The 21,686-nt window shown below is 47.7% G+C and overlaps 1 protein-coding gene across 2 annotated transcripts; it reads left to right on the top strand.

Annotated features, from left to right (window-relative positions):
* Positions 1 to 2,808: 2,808 nt before the first annotated feature.
* Positions 2,809 to 20,759, top strand: GKAP1 (G kinase anchoring protein 1). Of its 2 annotated transcripts, none has more exons than XM_078617245.1 (9): positions 2,809 to 3,942; positions 6,100 to 6,276; positions 7,431 to 7,508; positions 12,218 to 12,377; positions 12,886 to 13,151; positions 13,681 to 13,744; positions 14,332 to 14,402; positions 15,359 to 15,436; positions 16,055 to 20,759. In XM_078617245.1, the coding sequence occupies exons 1-9, from the start codon at positions 3,679 to 3,681 to the stop codon at positions 16,094 to 16,096; spliced, it is 1,200 nt and encodes a 399-aa protein (XP_078473371.1). In that variant the 5' UTR covers positions 2,809 to 3,678; the 3' UTR covers positions 16,097 to 20,759. The 2 variants fall into 2 exon arrangements, with proteins under 2 accessions (XP_078473371.1, XP_078473370.1); XM_078617244.1 differs by having other exon boundaries at positions 16,052 to 20,759.
* The last annotated feature ends 927 nt before the right edge of the window (positions 20,760 to 21,686 follow it).

The following is a 21,686-nucleotide window of genomic DNA, read 5'->3' as shown; positions in this document are numbered from 1 at the left end:
TGGACAGGGACTTTTTTGTCTCTTTTTCTCTCTCATTGGCCGAGGGATACGTGTGAGTATTGTGACGAGGAGTGATGAGTCTTGTGTTGTGAGCACGAGGTGTTAGTCTATCCATAATAGAGGGGCTTTTTGGGGGGTTAGATCGCGAAAATATAAATGTGTCGTGAAACCCGCCACCACCCGACGCAGCCAATTAGTAATGTTTGTCGCGTAAACGAAACACGCCGACGTGTTGAAGTATTAGTCTACACTCATGTAGTGACTAACGCAGTGAAACATTTAATTAAATACCCTCCGCTATTAACGCGATCGATAAGCAGACAGCGTCTCGTTCAAAGGTTCGTCTCTCCACACACACAAAAAAACACATTCCTGCGGAGGGAGCTGGTAGGAACGTTGGGTTGCTCGGTCAATGGCCAGGGTCAACGGCGGAGTCGTGTATTCCGCAAATATGAACGACTGTTAGGGCGGGCACAAGCCGGCGTGAGTAGGTTAAACGTTGAGTTTTATAAGGGCACCACGGGGTGACCAGCCCCTCCCCACCCAGCCCCACCCCTTCCACTCCCCACCCAGCCCCACCCTGCCCACCCAGCCGCTCCCCACCCTCCCTCCCCACCCAGCCCCTCCCCACCTAGCCCCTCCCCACCCAGCCCCTCCCTGCACGACGGACGGACACAATAATCCCCTGTGGGCTGGTGTAACCAGGAAGTTCCAACCAGTATGAAACAGGTACATCACGGTGAGTATGACAAGGTATGAAAGAATACGAATACGTATTTTTTTAACCCTTTCTGGCAATAAACCAAGATGTTCAAACAGTCAATCAAAACCCATATATTTGGTGTTTGATGTTCAAACAGTCAATCAGTTTTTTTAAAAAAGCAATGCGTATTTTATCAGAGCATCCTTGATTTGGAGCTTTCAAACTTGATTTGGAGCTTTCGTGGCTGCAGGAATTACTTTTTGGTTCTTTCGGTAAAGTCACGTAGATAAAAATTTCAAATAAAAATTAATAAAAGTAAAATAAAAATAAAATAAAAATCACGACGTTTCGGAGGCAACACAAGTTTCCGTCTTCAGCAGGAACCGTCACAGCACGATAGCTGTATCAAGTAAGAGAAATTCCAAGAAAACAGTCCTTGTATATACTGGTTGAGGGTGGAAGGAGCCAAAGTAGGCCCTGAATATAATTATTGTGAGGTTCAGTGCGGCTGAAGCACGCTGTTAGGAAGACCTGAAGACGGAAGCTTGTGTTGCCTCCGAAACGTCGTGATTTTTATTTTATTTTACTTTTATTAATTTAAATTTTTTACCTACGTGACTTTACCGAAAAAACCTAAGAATATGAATCCTTGCAGTCACGAAAGCTTCAAATCTAGTATTAGAGCATGTTTGTTTGCATGCTTATTGCAGACTTGATGCCTCGCAAAAACAGGCGTTTGAACATCTTTATTTGCCAGCAAGGGTCAAACTTATTCTTAGTTTTTTTTCATACTTTTGATACTGGCAAAAAGGTCCCACAAATCGCAGGACGATGATTGTGACGTCAAGGAAATGATTTTGCAGAGTGCTAGCGTACAAGTAGGGCAGTAGCCCTGTAGAAGTTTGACCATTTACGAAATGCAAAACATTCGTCAATAGGACTGTGGCCTTCAACGGAAAACTATATAATAGGCGACGTTTCGGGGGATGCCCCTTTTTCACAGCAGATTTTTACATTCAGTTGTTGTTATTGGTGCTTATTGCACCACTGCCAACGCAGCATCGTCAAATAACGTGGTGAATAATCGTGGTTCATTATTGCGTAGAGAGTTTGTCTGGAAATAACATAAAAAAATGTATCAACCTGAATCACCATATGCCGATACGATAACGTAGATCTCATGGGTCCTCACTCATCCAGCAGTAGAGAGACAAAGGTGGGTGGGGGGGTCACTCATCCAGCAGTAGAGAGACAAAGGTGGGTGGGGGGGGTCACTCATCCAGCAGTAGAGACACAAAGGTGGGTGGGGGGGTCACTCATCCAGCAGTAGAGACACAAAGGTGGGTGGGGGGGGTCACTCATCCAACAGTAGAGACACAAAGGTGGGTGGGGGGGGTCACTCATCCAACAGTAGAGACACAAAGGTGGGTGGGGGTCACTCATCCAGCAGTAGAAATACAAAGGTGCGTGGGGGGGGGTCACTCATCCAGCAGTAGAGAGACAAAGGTGGGTTGGGGGGGGTCACTCATCCAGCAGTAGAGACACAAAGGTGGGTGGGGGGGTCACTCATCCAGCAGTAGAGACACAAAGGTGGGTGGGGGGGGTCACTCATCCAACAGTAGAGACACAAAGGTGGGTGGGGTCACTCATCCAACAGTAGAGACACAAAGGTGGGTGGGGGTCACTCATCCAGCAGTAGAAATACAAAGGTGCGTGGGGGGGGGGGTCACTCATCCAGCAGTAGAGAGACAAAGGTGGGTTGGGGGGGTCACTCATCCAGCAGTAGAGAGACAAAGGTGGGTGGGGGGGGGGTGCTCACTCATCCAGCAGTAGAGAGACAAAGGTGGGTGGGGGGGGGTCACTCATCCAGCAGTAGAGATACAAAGGCGGGTGGGGGGGGTCACTCATCCAGCAGTAGAGATACAAAGGCGGTTGGGGGGGTCACTCATCCAGCAGTAGAGATACAAAGGCGGGTGGGGGGGGGGTCACTCATCCAGCAGTAGAGAGACAAGGGTGGGTGGGGGGGTCACTCATCCAGCAGTAGAGAGGCCACGCCTCCCTGCGCGCGTCACGTGCCACGGATCCGGTTCCGCTGCTGCGCCAGACCCCCAGGGATCCGGATCCTGGGGCCTAGTCATCCGCTAGTCTCACTCCGTACGTCCTGCGCTCCTCGGCTGTCTCTGCGCTCTAACATCGCTCGCTTGTTTACGTTGTTATTGTTGTTGTTATTGTTGTTGTTATTGTTGTTGTTGTTTACATTGTGGGGTCTGATTACAAACAACGTTTCTGTTTTTACTTGTTGTGCTGTGCGCAGTAGCAGCAGCAGTAGCAGCATTTATCGGCGCGTATAGCCGCGTCTCGTGGCGACTGTCAGTGGTGCTGGTTGTTGTTGTTTGTGGTGGTTGTTGTTGTTTGTGGTGGTGGTGGTTGTTGTTTGTGGTTGTTGTTTGTGTCCGCCAGCAAAGGGGTCGCTTGGCTAGAAACGCATTGCAAGCGGCCGTGGGTTTTGTTGGTTCAGTGGTGCTTAGTTGCCGTGGTGGTTTGTGAGGCTTTCGAGTTGCTGCTGCTGCTGCTGCTGTTGTTGTTGTTGGTGTCTCGTCAACGTTGGAGGTCTAGGACTGTTAAACCAAGTTGTTATACATCCCACAAGGGGGAGGTTTAGCGACTTTGTGAGGTCTCCGCGAGGATTTGATGCTGTAGAGTCAAACCTCGGCGAGGTCTAGGACTGTGTCTTAAGGGAGCTTTAGTGTTGTTAAACCCCGGCGAGGCTTAAGTAGAATCGTGTCCCAACAAAGTGTGGTTTAAGGCAGAGTCGAGTTGAACCCTAAGGTCGTGTCAACCAAAGGGAGACGTCGTGCAAAACCGAGCGGTTAAACCTTAAGTAGGTTTTTTTTTGTTTAAAAAAAAAGCGTCGTCTCGCATCTAAGGCAGCCCTTTCATTCGAGGTCAAGTTTGCCATTCGACTGAGGCTCATCATGGCCAGCATCATCCCGGCGAGCAAGCTGCGATTCGCCGTGCTGGGCGTGGAGGGCGACTCGTCATCAGGCTCGGAGGGCGATGAAGACGGGGGGGTCCACCACGGCACGAGGAAGGATGGAGGAGGACGCGGTGGTGGTGGCGGTGGTGCAGGACGAGGAGGGGTTGCACGGGGAGATGGAGGGGCAGGCGGAGCTGCTGGCGAGAAGAAGCGGGCGAGGAAGAAGAAGAAAAAGGAGAAGATGATCGAGCAGACCAACGAGGTCGTGTTTGCGCGGTGTTTGCGCGGTGGTGGTGGTGGTGGTGTTCATATTCTTAGGTTTTTTTCGGTAAAGTCATGTAGGTAAAAAATTACAATTAATTAAAGTAAAATAAAATAAACATAAACATCACGACGTTTCGATTGCAACACAAGCAATCGTCATCAGGTATATTTTACTTTAATTAATTTTAATGTTTTACCTACGTGACTTTACCGAAAAAAAACCTAAGAATATGAATTCTTGCAGTCACGAAAGCTTCAAATCTAGGTGGTGGTGTTGTTGTTGAGGCTGCTATTGTAGGCGTGATGTGGGCACGATTAGTGGTCTTAAGCGCTGCTGTCCATAGACCCAACCCTAAAGCCTAAGGCCCAACCCCCTAAAGCCTAACCCATGAAGCCGAAACTCTTCAACGCTGAAAGCCTGACCCATTTTTTTCCACGTGATAAGTAACGTCGTTGAGCTATCATTTGTGGCCAGATCGCTTCTGAAAGAAGAGCTATCCAGCTCAGTGGGACTTACCTGGTATTGTAATATAAAATGTTTTTCGTTTTTTTCAGAAACCTATCACCTAAACCATGATCTCTATACTTGACACGTAACTCGAAATCCTAACCGTAAGCCGTTACACCTAACCCAGAACTCTTACCCTGAAGCCTAAAACCACTCAATCCCAACCTCTAAATCAAAATACTCAACCCGAACCTCTTAAACTCAACGCCTAACCCATAAACCTTAACATCCGAATGCGAACTCCCAAACCCTAAACTCTTAACCCCCTTTATTTACAAGGAGTAGTGCCAGAGCCGACACCTTTGTCGAAACCAACTTACCTTTTTGCTCTTGGTATGTTGTGTTTCAGTTGTGTACTGTACATTGCATTGAGCATATTTCACGGTGTATTTGTTTTCCGATAACACGTAAACGTTTCAAATAGTTTACAATATTACATTGTATTTTCCTTCATAAAAAAAACATTTACTTTCTGGAGGATGCTGTTACCTAATGGTGAGGACAGTGGACTCGCAATGCACGATTCAGTTTCCTGGCGTGGCGCTTGAAAAAATTGGCAAGTTAAAAACTCGCCCGCCTCAGTCCACCCAGCAATACGAGTGGGTTAAGTGTGCCTACTTATGACCCTTTTTAATATGTCTAGTCAGCGTTGAAGAGTAGACGATATTGGCTCACTTAGCTTCAGTGGGAAGACCCTTCTCCTAGCAGTGGCAGATGAAATAAATTGCAGGGCTGCACCTTTAACCGTATCGATGGCTTGTTGCATACGAGACTTGAGGTCTTCATCCAACAGTGGGTGGATCACGAGTGATAATGATACCGTACCACTTTATGGTAAATCATCAGTGTTTTTTATGTAGAGATTGACTCTTGTATTGGCAATGTGGAATTCCCACGACTGGTTTAGATCTCCCAATGAATATGAGCAGCACCCAAAATATACTACAGCATAGAAGCGTTTTTAATTTAATTTCATTGTAAACTTCTTGGTTTTAGAGGTGCAAACATTTAAATGTATGGTGGCGTAATATAATCGGTTAATTTAACATGTAGGCTTTTGCGACCGATATAAAAAAAAGGTTTTTATCTCGTTAACGTCAATGTGTCATACACCTACTTCCAACCGACACAGCCAATTAGTAAGAGTTGTCACGTGAACAGAATATGCCAATTTATTACTACTTTAGCACACCGTGTGTCTTAGCAAACCCACAACATTTACAATCGACTACGACGTTTCACTGGTGTTTACAACCAGCATCATCAGGCACTTAATAATAATGATATTTTCTAAAGTGCCGTAACGTGACCCAGCCATTGCAAGGGTGCATACGTACAATTAGCGCGTAGTTAATGCAATTTACCAAATCACCCAGAGCAGGGGTCGGAAACGGGAATAACAATGAAGCATTTTTTTCGAATTCGGTAACAACAAAATCATTGAAGAGCCGGAATGCATGCGAATACGAGACTGTCCTTAAAACGATGCTTAAAGAGCCGCATGCGGCTCTGGAGATACAGGTTGCCGACCCGTGACCGAGAGTGTGCCCAATCTTGTCAGATCTCGGTCGTGTCTGCATAGTGCTTGGATGGGCAACCGCCGTAATGTCCGTGTGTGTGTGTGTGTGACCTGCGCTGTGCGAGCAGCTGAGGAACCTGGCCTTTAAGAAGCTACCCGTGCGTCCAGCGGTCCGTGTGGAGGGCGACGCGTCGTCACCGCATGCCCAGCCCGACTCCCAGAAGCCCAACGGGGAGCAGCGCTCCAACGGGGAGCGCAGTCTGGTGGCTGACGGCGTGCCAGACGAAGGCACCTGTGGACAGCTGGTGCGCTTGAATTACGAATCTAATAAAAGACAAAGCTCTCCCCCCCCATATAGCCTTAACAGACTGTTGGGGCAAGTGCTGCTAGCAAGCACCCTATGAAAGCTGGTACGGCACACGAGGGGATGGGTGACCAGCACCCCCGCCTGGCCTCCTTTGTCTCACCAGTGGCAATGTTTATACATTGCACAAGGTACTTGTGAGACTGAGTCGACCTAGGGAAGACCCAGGACCGGTTGAGCTATTTGTCACCGGTGTTGGCCGTGATCGGGAATCGAACTTGGGTCGCCAGGTTGGTAGCGCAGCGCGCTAACCACTACGCCACTGACCAATTATTACACAGATTCACACTCATATGGTGTTTGCGAAACATATTTGCAGATGATTTGACTGGCATATCTTTCCTGTGACCGGAAATTGGTCAGTAATGTTCATATGCTAATGTATATTGGTTGGTAAGTGAATGGGCCAGTGGACGCCTTCAGGAATAGCTTCATAGTGATTATGTGAAGTTCTGCCACCGCATGATGGAAGCGGGCAGTGGTGTTACCGTGTGATCTGTGGTGTGAGATTGGTGACAGAAGTTGCACCGTGGCATATTTTTTTAAAATAACCGCATCTGCCATGCGATGTTCTGATATTGTGCAGTACAGGTCTCGTAGATTGATTATTGCGGTGCCTTGTTTGCAATTCCTATTAAGATCCTTTGCAGTAAGGTCCTTGGCGCTGTTTTCCATGAGGTTATTTGTATTTGTGAAACTTCTTTAGCACCACACCCCGGCTCTTATTTCCCCTGCAGGCCTGGGACCATTAGTTGAATGCCCCCCCCCCCCGTCCTTCCCTTATCATCCCTTTTCTCCCCCAGAGAAGCTCCCTGATGTGATTCCTTTGTGTGAAAGAGGTGATAGCTGTATACCCCCCCACACCCGCGGTTCAATTCCCCCCCCCACCCCCATCTTATATAGATCGGGTCTGAGGGCTTCTGAGTTGATCCCCATCCGGTTTTTTATGTCACCTTAAGCATGGTTATGGGGCCTATGTTTTTGTTTCATAACATCCCAAAATAAATAACTTCCTACCACACTGGTCAGCCCCACGGGGCTGGGGCTTAATTAAATGATTCCTTAATTTAATGTCGTGTTGTGCACTATTCACAGGACACGTTGGAAACTTTTGATGCCGACCTTCAAAGAGCTCTCCGGCTCAGCAAGATGGAGTACGAGTTTCAAAAGACGGTACGTGCTGTGAAATATATTTATATATCTAAACATAAAGAATGCGTGTGCGTGTAGCTTTTTCCCCCACGTTGTGTTTCTGCGTGTGCTGTCGATAACCACTGCACAGCGTGGAGTGTATTGCTTCGTGGCAGAATGGTCCTGGAAGGTGACATTACTGGATTTACAAAGTCACTTCAGTGCCCTCTTTTTTTTCACGCCACGGCCACACCACTTGTGTGCCCTGCATAGAGTTCCTCATATGGCAAATGGAAGTGTTTAGTCCTCAGCTGGAATAAGCGAATCGGTGAATGTTAAAAGTTTTAAATGAGTAAAAGCTTTGTGAAATGAAAAGTAAAATGTGCAGTCATTGGTGATCGGACTGACACCATCAACTTGCTCCACTGGATAAGCTGGTTTAATCACGGATTTCTGCCTGAATTCAACCCCAGCGTATATCGTGCTGGCCCCGTAGTTTTCTGAACCACCTCTACAACTCTCAAGGCATGGACGAGTCGTAACTGCGTTCGCTGCTTGTTTCAGAGGTTCGCGGTTCGAGCTGCATGGCCGCCCTGGTTAATCCTGTCGGGTGTATTGTAAAAATGTGCGACTTTCCGCTTGACAGTGGCCATGAAAGATTCTGAGACGACATTCGAGGAAGCGTAGGCCATGTTTGCCCGACGGCATGGTCCAAATTTGAAAAATGATCCGCGAATCAGGCAAACTGCTCGTTTGGGAAAATACGAAACAATATTGGCACCCACTGCAAAACTGAGCAGGACCCGCCTGAAAGAAAGTCTTTGAGACTCGGTAAGGTGTACTCCTGTAAACGAAGAAGTTATAGGAGCTGGTTAGACCCGTCACTACGTTATCAAAACTGCCTCTGTGGGAGGTGGCTGGGTGGATAAAGTGTAATTACCTGTCCTTTGGACTGGTTGCCTTGGCTGAGTAAAGGTTTATCATGTGGGTGGTGGTAACCAGATGGGACGTGCACTCGGTTCTGGGTCAATTCTGAAGACTAGGGCCAGAAAACAAACAAATCTTATCTTGTACATAAGTACTGTACCCAGGCTGTGTACGTCTAGTGCCACCTGGCACTAGGATGAATATTCACTATTGATAGAAAATAATAATGAAACATTCGGTAATGAATCCTCTGGTGACATCACTGCAATAAGATTTTAAAAGTACAGAACACACCAGTAATGAAGGTATCTTAATATTTTTTTTTCATTAATCGTTATTCATACCCTTACATGTTAGGACTGCGCATACACAAGATAAGTTTCCCCTAAAATACGCCTGTAAGTCGACGCAAAGCCTTTTTTACTTGTAAGCAAAGCTTTCGACACGCTGGACAGCACAGGATGCGCAACTGAAATCAAATCAAATCGTGAATAGATGTGGCACCATTCTTACAGCGCAAGGCTATCTTAAAGGAAGGCACTAACATTAACAGACATGGTGTGTAGTAGTTCCTCAGTGGGGGCATATGTTGCGATGTGTTTTCCCTGATTCAGTAACTTTTGGGTAATATTTAATTCGTCGGAAATGTAGCCCATGATACCGGCACGCACGGCCTAATTTTTTTTGACCAAAGTCACAAGGTCTTTAATGTCCACACTGCATTCATACAGCCGCAGTGTTAACCAGGGCTGCCAACGGGCTCCCACTGCGAACCTCTGAAACAATTGGCAAAAGCCCTTTCGCTCAGTCATATCACCGCCCCAACCTAACTGACGTTTATATCGATACAAGTTTCTTGCTTTTTGTTGTGTGTCGCCCTTTAAACTGTTTGAGAGTTTGATCTTTATTATGGTCTGTGTAGGAAATTGCCAATGTGTACATTCTGCTGTAAACAAGACGTCAATGACCCTTGCATCTTATTCAAGCCTAGTCAAGTGCTCTCCCTGCTAAACAGAGAAATAAGGTGGCACTAACCTCCATTGGTGGCCCTGAGCCAGTGAAGGAAATTCCACATTCACATGGCAGGAGCCGGCCTTTAATGTCAGTGTTGACTGTTCACAGTACCCATTATAATATAATCTGCCGGTATATTAAACTAGAAGTGCAAATTAGACCTGTAGATGATCATCGGCCACGTTCAAGCCACTGCTGAGCCTTACAAAGGGTGAGAAATCTAAGATGGGGATCCACGTAGGCTGGCTACATCTGCATCCCTTCCCACGCCTGCAATTCTGTATATGGTTAGGTATCAGTATTCTTATTATTTCCGGCTCAAATGAGCATTGGTGCGGTGCTTCCTGTGTACACCCCTAAGGCAGCAGTTTAAATTCCACATTCATATACTAAACCTTTTTTATTTTACCAGGTAAGGCCCACTGAACTCCACAGCTCTTTTCAAAAGCGACCTGGACAAAAATGATAGCTCAACGAAGTGGCTTATCATGTTGGAAGTATACAGCAGCCAAATACACTTAAGCGCATGTTTGTAAATGTGGAGGGGAAAAAAGTGGAGCAGCCAGAAAAAATCCACGCGACCACGGCGAGAAAGACATGCATTCTACAAATATACAGCAGCAGGCGTCATGGTCGGAATCGAACCCACAACCTCCTGCGTACCAGGCGAGGTAGTTAGAGACCTCGCAACCGTGGCGCCATGGCTATCCTGCAAAGTGTTATTTTTTTGTTTTCTTGACCTCGGATGGATGATGATGATGGGCTGAGTCAACTACCAACCAGGATTCAACTCACAACCTACCGATTAAGAGCCCCTCGCTTTGCCACTGTGAGGGTTCAGGCTAGCGGGGGGGGGGGGGTGTGTTTCGCATTGCATAGCAAAGAAGATACATTTGTAGCTGCATCGGACTAACCTGTCGCCGCCCGCCTCAAAAACCCAGCAGGGAGCAGCCTTTTAGAGTGGAAGATGCCTATTAAATACGACCAACATACCCGCTGATTAGCTTGAACAATACAGCAGCACACTCCAGCTTGGGAAATAAGCTTTGCTTTGCGAGGATGTAATGATTCATTTCGTGCCTATAATGGTCAGTAATTTGTGATGTAAATGTGCAGCCCTGGAATAGTTCACTGCCAGTACTGGTGGAAAGGGCTTCCACTGGAGAGCCCCTCTAGAGGGTATTTGAAGTGTTGGGGGTACCCACACTTTACCCCACCACACGTGAGCTGCCAATCGACTAACTGTGGTGTACTCCTTCATACTGCTGGGGGCACGTGCGAGGGGTTTTGAGAAACCCGCGCCCCCATTGTTTCAACTGCCGCGCCGGGAGATGGAATCGAACCGGTGACCTCTGGGTTGCAAGTCCGGTGTTCTAACCATTACATCGCTGTGGCAGCTCCCAATGCTTGATGTATGCTGGACATAACTTATTCGTGGAAACCTTGCAGCCACTACAGATTATACGTGCACCACGGTGGCAAAAAGACAATTGATTTATGACTCAACGAAGGCCCATGTTCTTCGTCACGGCTTGGCTCAGGCTTGGCTCTGCCTCAAGTGAGCTGGCTCAAAGCAATGCTTCACTTGAGCCAGGTCTAAGCATGGTCCCAGCCATGCTCAGGATATTCCTGAGTGGAGCCTGAACCAGGCCGTGGCTGAGCTGCTCAGGCTTGAGCCGAGTTATGACTAAATATTGTACGGCCTGATGTTTTTGTGTCTTGGGCACCTTCCGCTGAATGATTAGAATCCTAAATGTGTCTCAGTTGAACCAGTGGATCTGATTGTGACCCACGCTAGCATTTTAGAAATAACCCTGCACTTATTGTTTGAGAGCGTAACACATGGTAACATTTGGTCGGCTTCTTTCCTGGTTTTACATAAAGATCCTTATTGTTGCGAATGCGAATGGAAATTAGAAGCTATGGGCACTTGCAGTTTTGATTTCTGAAAGGCACAACATGGACATCTTCAGCTGCTGCTTCCAGTCAATAAAGTGTGTCCCTGCTCCAACGAGTGGTGGGCAGTGCTCATTTCCGTTGGCGGCCCCCGAGCTTGCGAGCGGAAATTCCACATTCCCCAACTGGGGCACCGTGCGATGTCCACCGTGGACGCAAAAGGGGTGGACCCCTGCACCTGGCGGCATGATTTGCCGAGTAGCCCACCAACTGAAATTCAAACTCTTGCGATCGTGAGTTAAGTGCTCTGCCCACAGAATGTCCTGGTTGGCTCGCTGTCTTTAAACACCACATTTATCTTGATAAGTCAGACCTTTTCGTAAAGGATAAAGTATGAAGTTGCTACTCAAGTGAATCTATTGTCTATAATCTGCACATGTTAGCACATCCGTGTGTTCCTCTATTTGTCTCGCAATGTAATCCTGGGATGTGGTGATAAGAGGGGAAATAATGGTGTGGTTTCGTGGTGCTATCCGTGTTATTGGCCACGATTTATTTACTATTTTTATTTTACCAGGTAAGACCCCCTGAGCTTCATAGCTCTTTTTCAGACTCGACATGGCCACAAATGATAGCTCAACCAAGTGGCTTATTATTGCGTGGAAATTTATAGCAACCAGATACTCTAAATCCATTTTAATTCTAAATGTGGAGGGAAAAACCGTAGGACCCAGGGAAACATCCATGTGACCATAAGGAGAACAAGCAATCTTCAGATAATATACAGGCGTCGGGGGTCGGGATCGAATCCACGACCTCCTGCATACCAGGCGAGGGAGTTAACATCTCACCACCGCGGCACCCCATGACCTCTTGATCGTGATCTTCCCCCGTGCGTGATTGATCGCCCGCAGCAAGGGGTCGTCGATCCAGACGGAGTCCCTCGGGTCCCCAATCGGAAGGAGCGTCGCAAGCTCCTCCAGGAGGCGCGCGACCGCGACCCCAGGATGGTGGAGGTGCTGCTGCTTCCCGAACCCACGCCGGCGCACGCTGCCCAGACGGACGGCGCCGCAGGTAACGGGCACACCGATGGCTCTGCCCGTGTCCCGCCATGCACAGTCGTAGGAGTCGGGGGCACGTGGTGGTGGTGGTGATGATGATGTTGTAATGGGCCGGTTTGTAACCCTGGCGACGTCCTCCACGGTGCGTGGCTCGGAGCAGGAGATGCTCCATGGGCTGTGGCTCTCCTCAGTCACGTGCATCGGGGTCGTTAAGAGTAACCCCCCTCCCACATATTGGTTATATACCTACTGATCCCCCTTCAAAGTAAGTGGGTGGGTGGGTAGGTGGGTGGGTGGGTGAGTGAATGAGTGGGTGGGTGAATGAGTGTGTGGGTGGGTAAGTGAGTGAGCGGGCGGGTGGGTCGGCGGGCGAGTAATTGAATGGGTGACTTGCTGAGTGGGTGGGCAGGTACATACAGAGACGGAATGAATACGTAAAATAAAACTACAGAGTCTTGATATCGTGCCGCTGTGTCCTCTCCTCCTTTCCCCCAATCTCTTCCGTGGTTTTGCCCTCCCAGACGCACCGAGCGGCGGCGGCAGCAGCAGCACCAACAGCAGCAGGGCCGCTGACAAGAGTCGGGGCGGCTCTCGGGGTGGCTCCGGTTCTGCGGCGGCGGCGGCGGCGCTGTCGTGCAGGGGCGCCGCCGAGGAGGCCCCGGCGGAGCGCGCAGCGCGGCTTCCGAGCCCCGTCCTGGAGACGGTGAGGATCGAGCAGCTCAAGGACGGCCTGGAGAAGAAGGACAAGGAGATCGCCGACCTGAAGGTGGTCACCGCTGAGTGGGAGGTGAATTTGCGCACCACTGCCGCCACTACCAGCGCCCGCTGTCGATGAATGTGTCACGAGGGGTGGCCTTGTGGCTTTTTGGGAGCATTGGTGTTAATGAGATTAACAATGTTTGTTTGTTGTGTACGGTAATTCCGCTTTCAGCGCAGTACATGCGTTCCTGAAAAGTGTCGTGTAGAATGACTGTGTAACGTGTGTGCAAATATAAATCACATTTGCACTATAAAATCAGCCTGCAGCCATCCCACGGTGGGACAAATAGCCGTAGATGAGTGTACGCCATCGCGTACTGTATCATTCCGCGCGGATACCCATGATTCCCATGCCACTCAGCCTCGCAGCTCAAGAAAGTCGTTCGCCATCGACCGCTCCGAAACTGCGTCATAACGGCGCGCGCTCCGCGTTGCGCGAAAAGTGTTTGCCCAATGTAAGAACCGCGTTTCGGCGAAAACGCACCGGTGAACACACGTTAAGCGAGGACTTACCGTATTTAATTTGTTTTTTTTTCTTACCCTCTGCTCCTTTGCAGGTGAAGTTCAAGGAGGTGAAGAAGCGGAACGCACAGCTGCTGTACATGCTGCAGCAGGGAGAAAGTAAGGCTGCGTTCATCACCACGCTGCCGTCTTGTAGCACACTAACTGGGATGCAGATTGGCAGCAAGGCGGTGCGAGTGAACAGCGACCCGAGGTTTTGTTTCTGCGCCTTCACCGCTGAGACGACGCAGGGTGGATGGTCGACAATCCTTGTCGCCGTCTCCACTGAGAATTGTCAAAGTGGATCTCCGTAATAGAGGTTTTTGGGTTTGCTCGCGTAAATATAAATGTGTCGTTAAGCCCGCCATCACCCGACAGCCAAGTAGTGAGGTTTTACGCGACAAACCTTAATAATTAGCTGTGTCGGGTGGTGGAGGGTTTAACGACACGTATTTCCTCGATCTACCCAAAAACCTCAGTTATGGATAATATTGATTGGCAAAAGCCGAAGTGTACTCTTTTTTGCAGCCGCTCTCCGCTTGCCAGATCTTGTTGGGTTCTCGCTCGCGAAGCGTTCCTCCCGGCATTGACAGGCCCGCCGGGGAGAACCCGCGTTGCACGTGCCGCGCTTTGCGGCGAGCGTAGATTGAGAGTCGCAGGGCTCACCCCTCGCCCCCCTCCTTGTCGTCGTTGCTGTGTCGTCGCAGTGAAGGAGAAATCTGACGTGCTCTTGCAAGTCGAGGAGCTGACCAACATAAAGAACGAGCTCACACAGCAGGTCAGACCGCGTGGGTTATTGTCGCGCTTCCGAACCGTTAACCGTTTATTTTCCATACTTAATTTGGAGCTTTCGTGACTGCAGGAATTACTCTCTGGTTCTTTCGGTAAAGTCACATATAATGAGAAAATAATAAATTAAATACTAGCATACGACGTTTTGATTGCAACACAAGCAATCATACGGTGCGAAAGAAGTTAAACATACGATGTGTCTTACCACGTGACAGCGTTCCTCGTTGCACCACTGTGTTGACATTTACATAAATGGCGTCACGGTCTCGTCGGGTGTCCGTCATTGTGACGTGGATAAACGCTAGGCACGTAACAAGGCATTGATTCGTCGATTAAATATTCCTATTCTCACGATGCATGGAATTGCGTATGAATTACAATCTGTATATGTTGTATGTATTCTGCAGCCACGAAAGATTCCACATGCACCACAGTGGCAATTTTTTTTTTCAATCAAATCAAGAAGGTGATGCATAACAAGTCGTGGACTCATAAGGGGGGTGATTAGTTTAATGCGTGTTTGTGAAACACGTTCCCCGGCAATTTCCAGTACCCGATGATGAGCGCTACTCTTTCTGTCACACCTCAAGGGTGGACGGGGGCTTGGTAAGGTCATTTGTCATCCTGCTTGAATCATGTGGCCAGTCACTCTCAGACTATTTTTTTTGCCACGTGGCACCAGGTGACATCTCTATTGTTGGCACAAAAACATCTTAAGATAGTAACATAATGTACATTTTCTGAAAATCCAAACGCGATCTGAAATTGTCCTTGAAAAAAAATGTTTATAGCTTAAAAGCATCCCTAATGCGGCTCGGGTTTGTGTGTAGGAAGCCCCAGAAAGAATATTTTTTTTCTGTGCTCCGGGCTGAAAGCCCCACAGTGCCACCGAGTTGCAATTGGTAGACGGAGCAGAAACCAACGGCTTGTTTTGCGACGCAGGTCTCCGACCTCCACACTGCTCTGGAACAAGAGAGGTCGAAGGTGAAAACACTACAAGCGGAGCTCGTGAAACACCAGGTAAAACACGGGGGGGAGCAAGTAGACAGTTTATAAATAGCGCTCGGCAAGAGAACAACTCTATCGATTCTGTCATGTGTCGCTTCAAACTTGCGTCTCTTGCTACACAATTTCCAGTGGAAAAATGTTGGCCCTCAAAATACTGGTGAACCGAAAGCAGTGTGTTTGTATGTGTGCACGTGGCCTTTATTATATATGTGTGGAGAGCGGTAATGGCTTCGCTCCGAACCAGTGACCCGAGTTTTGATTCCCATTCACGGCCAATAACAATGACTAATCATCTGAACCGGTCCTGGGCCTCCGTTGGGTCGACTGCCTCAAATGAGTACCTGGTGCGATGTGTAAACATCGCCGCTAGGAACAATACGGTGCTCGAGCGTGGTGCTGGCCACCCACACACCCCCTCTTGTGCCATGTTCGCATTCATGGGTGCTACTCGCTAACAGCACTTGCACCAAAAGTTTGTGAAGGCTATATGGGGGGATCTATGTCTCGGTTATTGCTTAACGTAATTGACAAACACGAGAGAGGCGATCAATGGAGAGGGACCATGCCTGCGTGCATTGACCTGCGGTCGACGCTTTCGATCCTTGAACTTTTGTTTTTATCTTGCAGCAGGGAGGGAAGAAAATAAGAAAAGCTTCAGAGAGTGAACACTGATCTCGGGCAACACGGATTATAAACAGCACTCACAGCTTCCTAGGCTGGACGGAGTGCAACGGTGATTATTTTTACACGTTGCGTTACCCCTCAATCCAGGGACCGAACTTCCGAAGTTGAATTTTTTTCGCGTTTCCACGGCACAACGAGTGCATTGTGCCAGCTTTGTTTTATTTTGTTATCGTTACACGCGGCCTCTTGTGTGTGTGTGTAACGTGGGACTGTGTAAGCTCACGTGCGATTCACGCAGAAAGATGTCGCACGAGTGCCCTGCGAGTGGCAAAGGAAGTGTGCCGGTGCAGTTGACGGCGAGGGTTTACTCCGGGTGGCCCGGGATGTGACGAGTCATCGGTGCGTACGGAACAACCGTAGCGTGTTGCAATAAAATGCTGCAGCAGTTCATTTCCAAAGGCACAAAACCCGACGCCTGTCTCAAGTTTGTTTTTCTTAAGGCTAAGTTGTACCTCCTCAACCCGGTTAAATGCGACCGGGCCGCAGTGCGTTTATCCGCTTGTTGCGGAGTTTTGGAGTTCATAAAAGCCGTCTGCAGCACGGTGAACATTAGATCCCGTGGCGTTTTTTCAAAATATGGGGGGGTAGGCCTTGCGTGCCATCGTCATGGCCCAAATTTGCCAAGCTTAGAACAAATTTGCTTGCATTTTACTGAATTGTAACAACCAAATAACAACATCGCCCCCTACTGACAGACTATGCCCGGTTGCAGGCCGGTACTCAATCTTTGCTGTCTTATCTCTGTTCCTCCTCCATGCGCTCAATCCTCGCTTTCGCTCTTTCTCTCTCCTTGCCCCCCTTAACTGGAACAAACTTCCCCTGCTCCACATTCACCAGGCACCGACACTCGCTAAGTTTACGCTCCTCACTTAAAACTTATTTCTTGTTCCCGAGCTCACCCCACGACCCCCCTTAATCTCCCCCTCATAACCACCACGGTTACTGTTCCCATCTTCATATTCTCATTATACGGCTATCACTCATTCCCCATTCATTAAATCCATTCGTCATCATTTACTGTCGTCGATTTCGCTTTCACCGAATTCACGCGTCACAGATTTGCCCCCCCCCCCCCCCCCATTGCTTCCTCCCATCTGTTCCATTCACCTCGTCTCCACCATCACATTCATATGTACCATTGTTAATTCTGCATAAAGCGCTTCCGATAAGGCGTTTTATTTATTATTTTAAGGTAACAGATGATACTGCTTCACCTTGTGCCGCACGGGGACAGTTGTCATCAGGGGGTCCCCTAGGCGCACTAATCGAGAGAGGGACTACATTTGGACATTGGAATGATCGAGTTGTGATGCAAGGCGCCTCGAGACATTTACGTGGCCGATACATGTACATTCCTGAATCCTTAAGTTGTGAGCACAGTTTTTTCGTGGCTTTTTACCATTGCTAATATACTCATGGCTCGAGGCAACCAGTGGAGAGGCTGAGCACTGCCTATAATGCCTCCTGAGTAGAGATATTTTCACTCGTTAATATTTACTTCGGCTTGCCACCTGCTTTATAGTTAACATTGACAAATTCCGGATCCACAAAAAGGTCGCCTTTGCAAACTCCAGCGCACAGGCTGCTGCATTGAGGGCACGTTATTACTTTTGTTAATTTGTTAAAGCGGCGCATCAATCACGCAAAGCTTTCGGTACACGCGACAAACTTATTCCGAAGAGTCTTCCAGAAGAATGTGCGTCGCGGAGAAGGAGCGGGTGAAAGAGATGCGACGAATGTGAGGCCTTGAACAGGTGCTTGAAGTTTCGCGACGACAACGATAGCATGCAGGGAACGGGGCGACCACCAACTTTAGTAAAGGTTGACTACTCGGAAGTGGAAAGGCAGTCGTGTCGTGGGTCTAATGAAGAGAATTCGTGCTCGGAGTTTAGGGAAGGTGAGGCCAGAGACGTAATGCTGGAGCAGACCACAGAGGAGATTAAAACAGGGCAACTTCATATCCAATCCTGTGCGATTGCTCATGTATGTCAATGAGAAACACTGCAAACTAGGCCTCGGCATGCCAAGGGGTAAGGTAAAGGGTAGGGTAAAGGCAGGCTCGTTGCTTTTTGCCTTACCTGCTAAAGGGTAAAAGGTAGGGTAGAGTGATTGTATTGTGGTAAGGTAAAAGGTAGCGTAAAGGTAGGTTCGTTTTTACACTTTTACCTTACCTTGCCGAGGCCTACTGCAAACCGTGAGTTAAGGTGCTCTACTACAAGTCCCTTAGGTGTTGACACGCGTCATGATTTATTTCGGAACAATAAAGTTTGCCTGTAGCAAGAATCGAAAAGTGGAGTGTTGTTGAGCAAGGCGCAACCCAAACAATGTATCGGTTGCTGCTTTGACTACATTGACGATATCGATCCAAGTAGAAATTTGCATCTGCAATTAACAAAAAACTTGCTGAATAATCCGTGACATCTCAGCTCCAGGCTATATGGTGCAGTGCCATTGTTGTCGATCTGACCTCCTCCCATGTGCTGAGCTCCATAGGCAAGCACAAGCATGGATCACCTCCCAGCGTTTGCTGTGGATGGTGACTTCAGCCAGACGGGGGCTCCGTCTCACACACCCACGTGTTGAGACTACAGTGTGGCTGTTCCGTCATTAGAGGGCGCTATGGCGGTGTTCGCCTGAGAGAGTCGCTTGCAGTCCGGTTTTGCCAATAGCGCTGGTCAACAAAAATAACTTTTTTTCTGGCCTGGACTTTTGCAGCTGTTTTAGACAAATTTCAGGGTGCCGATTCCAAATCTGATCTCAGATTTGCTTTATCACATCTCATTTTTATGCTATTGGCATACCCCATTTTCATTGATTTTACCCGAAATTAACTCTTGTCACTTTTGATTGCAAGTTGTTGCGAGTCAGTGACTGCGTTAGTGTTAAAATACGGTGCTGTATTTTTAGGATAGTGTGTTTATAATATAATTTTATGTAGATATCCACATTTATTTAATATTTTTCTTCTGCAGTTTTTATTGAAAATGCAATATTTGATATCTCAAAAACCTGATATGATAGACAAAAACTGATGCCAGATTTGGAATCAGCACCCCAAAATTACCTTACAACCTTTGGAATACCTTATGCCAGAAAAAGTGTGTTGACCAGTGTAATGAAGCTGATGATGACTCGTCTCAGACATCCCGTGACGTCACATCTGTGAAATAACCGCGTTTTTTTTGGGTTGTGTCTACCTAGACATGGATGCCCGTGACCTTGTCCTTCGAGTATGTATGTTGAACTTCTTTCGCACTGTACTTAGCCTGCCGTGCTAATCGGTGGTTGAAGAGTACTCGCCACTTAGCATGCAGAGTCGCCAGTTTGATTCTAATTCTGGTTTGCCCGCTTATGGCCTGCAGGGAATTGCCAAAGTGCAGTGTCTGCTGCATAGTGTCCTTTAAGTACCCTGCAGTGTCACCTGCAAGTGTAGGGGCCATTGCGCGCTGCTGTTGTGGCCTAAAAAAATCCGCTTCACTCAGTTTTTATGGAACAGGATGCTGTTGGGCATGGCAAGTGGTAGGTGTTGAAACCGCTTGCTGCTGTTCGTGTGTGATGGGAATGTTGGCGGAAGGAGGGGGGGGGGAGGTGGTCTGGCTTTGTGGCACGGCGGTTCGCGCACTTCATATTCTGAAGGTTGCGAGTATCAATATTCCTGCCCGCCCGGTCACTTAAGCCGATCATCTCTCAAGAGGATTATCTATATGAAAAGTTAATTCCTAGAAAGTCAACAGTAGGAATTTTATTGAGAGATTGCCTCTTGCCTTCGGCATGTGGAATTTTCACCCCGAACTTGGGTGCTGCTTGCATAGGTGAAAACCGCCCCGATGCTCGTTGGAGCAGGGAGATATTTCGACTTGCTTAGAACATTATGGCTCTGCTTTGCTATTGCTCTGCAGTAACGGACAAGCAGGCATTCTGCCGCGAGCCTTTCACAGGAAGAGATGGCAAAGCGAGCACAGCGTGCGGGATCTTTCGGGCCGATGTCGGCGTGTTGTCCCCAGAAAATAACAATTGGTGCAATGAAGGGGACAATATCGAGCCGAATATTGCATGAAAATATCAAAACGTTGGTACCACGTACACGGGGGTCGGCAACCAAAAATAACAGGAAGAGCCTTTTTTTTTCGAATTCGGTAAAAACATAAAATTAGCCGCTAAGCACCTGAAAAACGTCGCAAAGCGGCATTCCTTCAAGGGCCGTGTGCAGTTCCGGAGTAGGCGGATGCCGACCCCCTGCATATGCAGCAAGATTTAGGACCTAACGTGACCGCGGCAGCTTCATAATTATTTCGAAGTTGTGAGCCGAAATTGGAAAAACCTGCAATGTAGCTCGCACATATATGCCTGCATTACACGATTCCCATTGAACTTTCTTTTGAGAAGTGAGCTTCTAGAATGAGTCATAGACGTTTCACGTTCACACCTGGCAGTGAAATTGCAATTTGGTTTATAAAATGAAAATGTTTGCTACACTCTTCTTGAACACGCGGTGCTAGTACTGGTTACATTCTTCAATATATTTTGTACACTGCTTCCCGCAGTGTGTAAAGATTCACATTCGATTGGTAGAGACCATTTGTTCTGATTTACAGAGACACCTTAAGATGTAACGTCTCCTTTTGTAATAAATTCTTTCTTCACTTTTGTTCACGTTTGTCTTGCGAGTGGTTTGAGCCCGGTGCTTTGTGAATTTGGTAAAGTGGGGCCTAAATCGTGGGCTCCCACCAAATGATTGAACTCCACTCTCAGGTTTCCTGAGATGGATAACATTGACAGAAAACCCATTATACAAAAAAATATTTATTTTAATCTGGCCTAGCTCGGGTATGAATACTTAAAATGTGTGCATTTTATATGGCATATAAAGCAGATGACAGACAGCGTAACATACATTATTAGGGGATTGTGTTACGTGTTATATCAAGAAAGCGCTCGCCATATTCGTTATGAACACTTCCTAGGAAGAGAAAACGATGTGTTTTAAAGGTTTGGATTTCAGAATACAAATTGTAGATAGTGATAAATTTTTTTGTATTAATGTGATCAGTTTTCAATTACCAATTATTAAGTTACACCCCAGGAATGAAGACGCACCCTAAACTTTGAGGTCAATTTGCAGAAAAAAAGTTATAATCGGGAGAATTCGACCACGTTGAGCAGATGATTGTGAACGTTGCTTTAAAATGGACAGGTGTCTTGTGGAGGATGATTATGGACGGCTGGGTGGTCACACATCGCTGTGGAGAAGAACCGTCTTCCGGCAGGCACTTCTCAACTGCATGTGAAACCACACCTTCTGGGAGACAATTCTAACGGATTAGACCAGGGATCGGAAACCAACAGGACAAGAAGATGCATTTTTTTTTCGAATTCAGTTCAAGACTCAATATTTCGGAGACGCAGCTTGCTGACCCCTGGATAAGACGAATCCTCAGCTTTTGTTTTAAAATACGGAGGAGGGAAAAAGTGTGTAAAACACAATGTTATGTAGGTAACAAGAGTTGCCTAATTTGTGCCAATGGCATAGCACAGTTGTGCCGAGTGTCAGGCTAACTTGCTAAATGCCTCGTAAATG

Source organism: Lampetra planeri, chromosome 53, assembly GCF_965212315.1.
Source record: "Lampetra planeri chromosome 53, kcLamPlan1.2.h2, whole genome shotgun sequence".
Lineage (NCBI taxonomy): Eukaryota > Metazoa > Chordata > Hyperoartia > Petromyzontiformes > Petromyzontidae > Lampetra > Lampetra planeri.
This window is presented reverse-complemented; position numbering and strand designations above follow the sequence as displayed.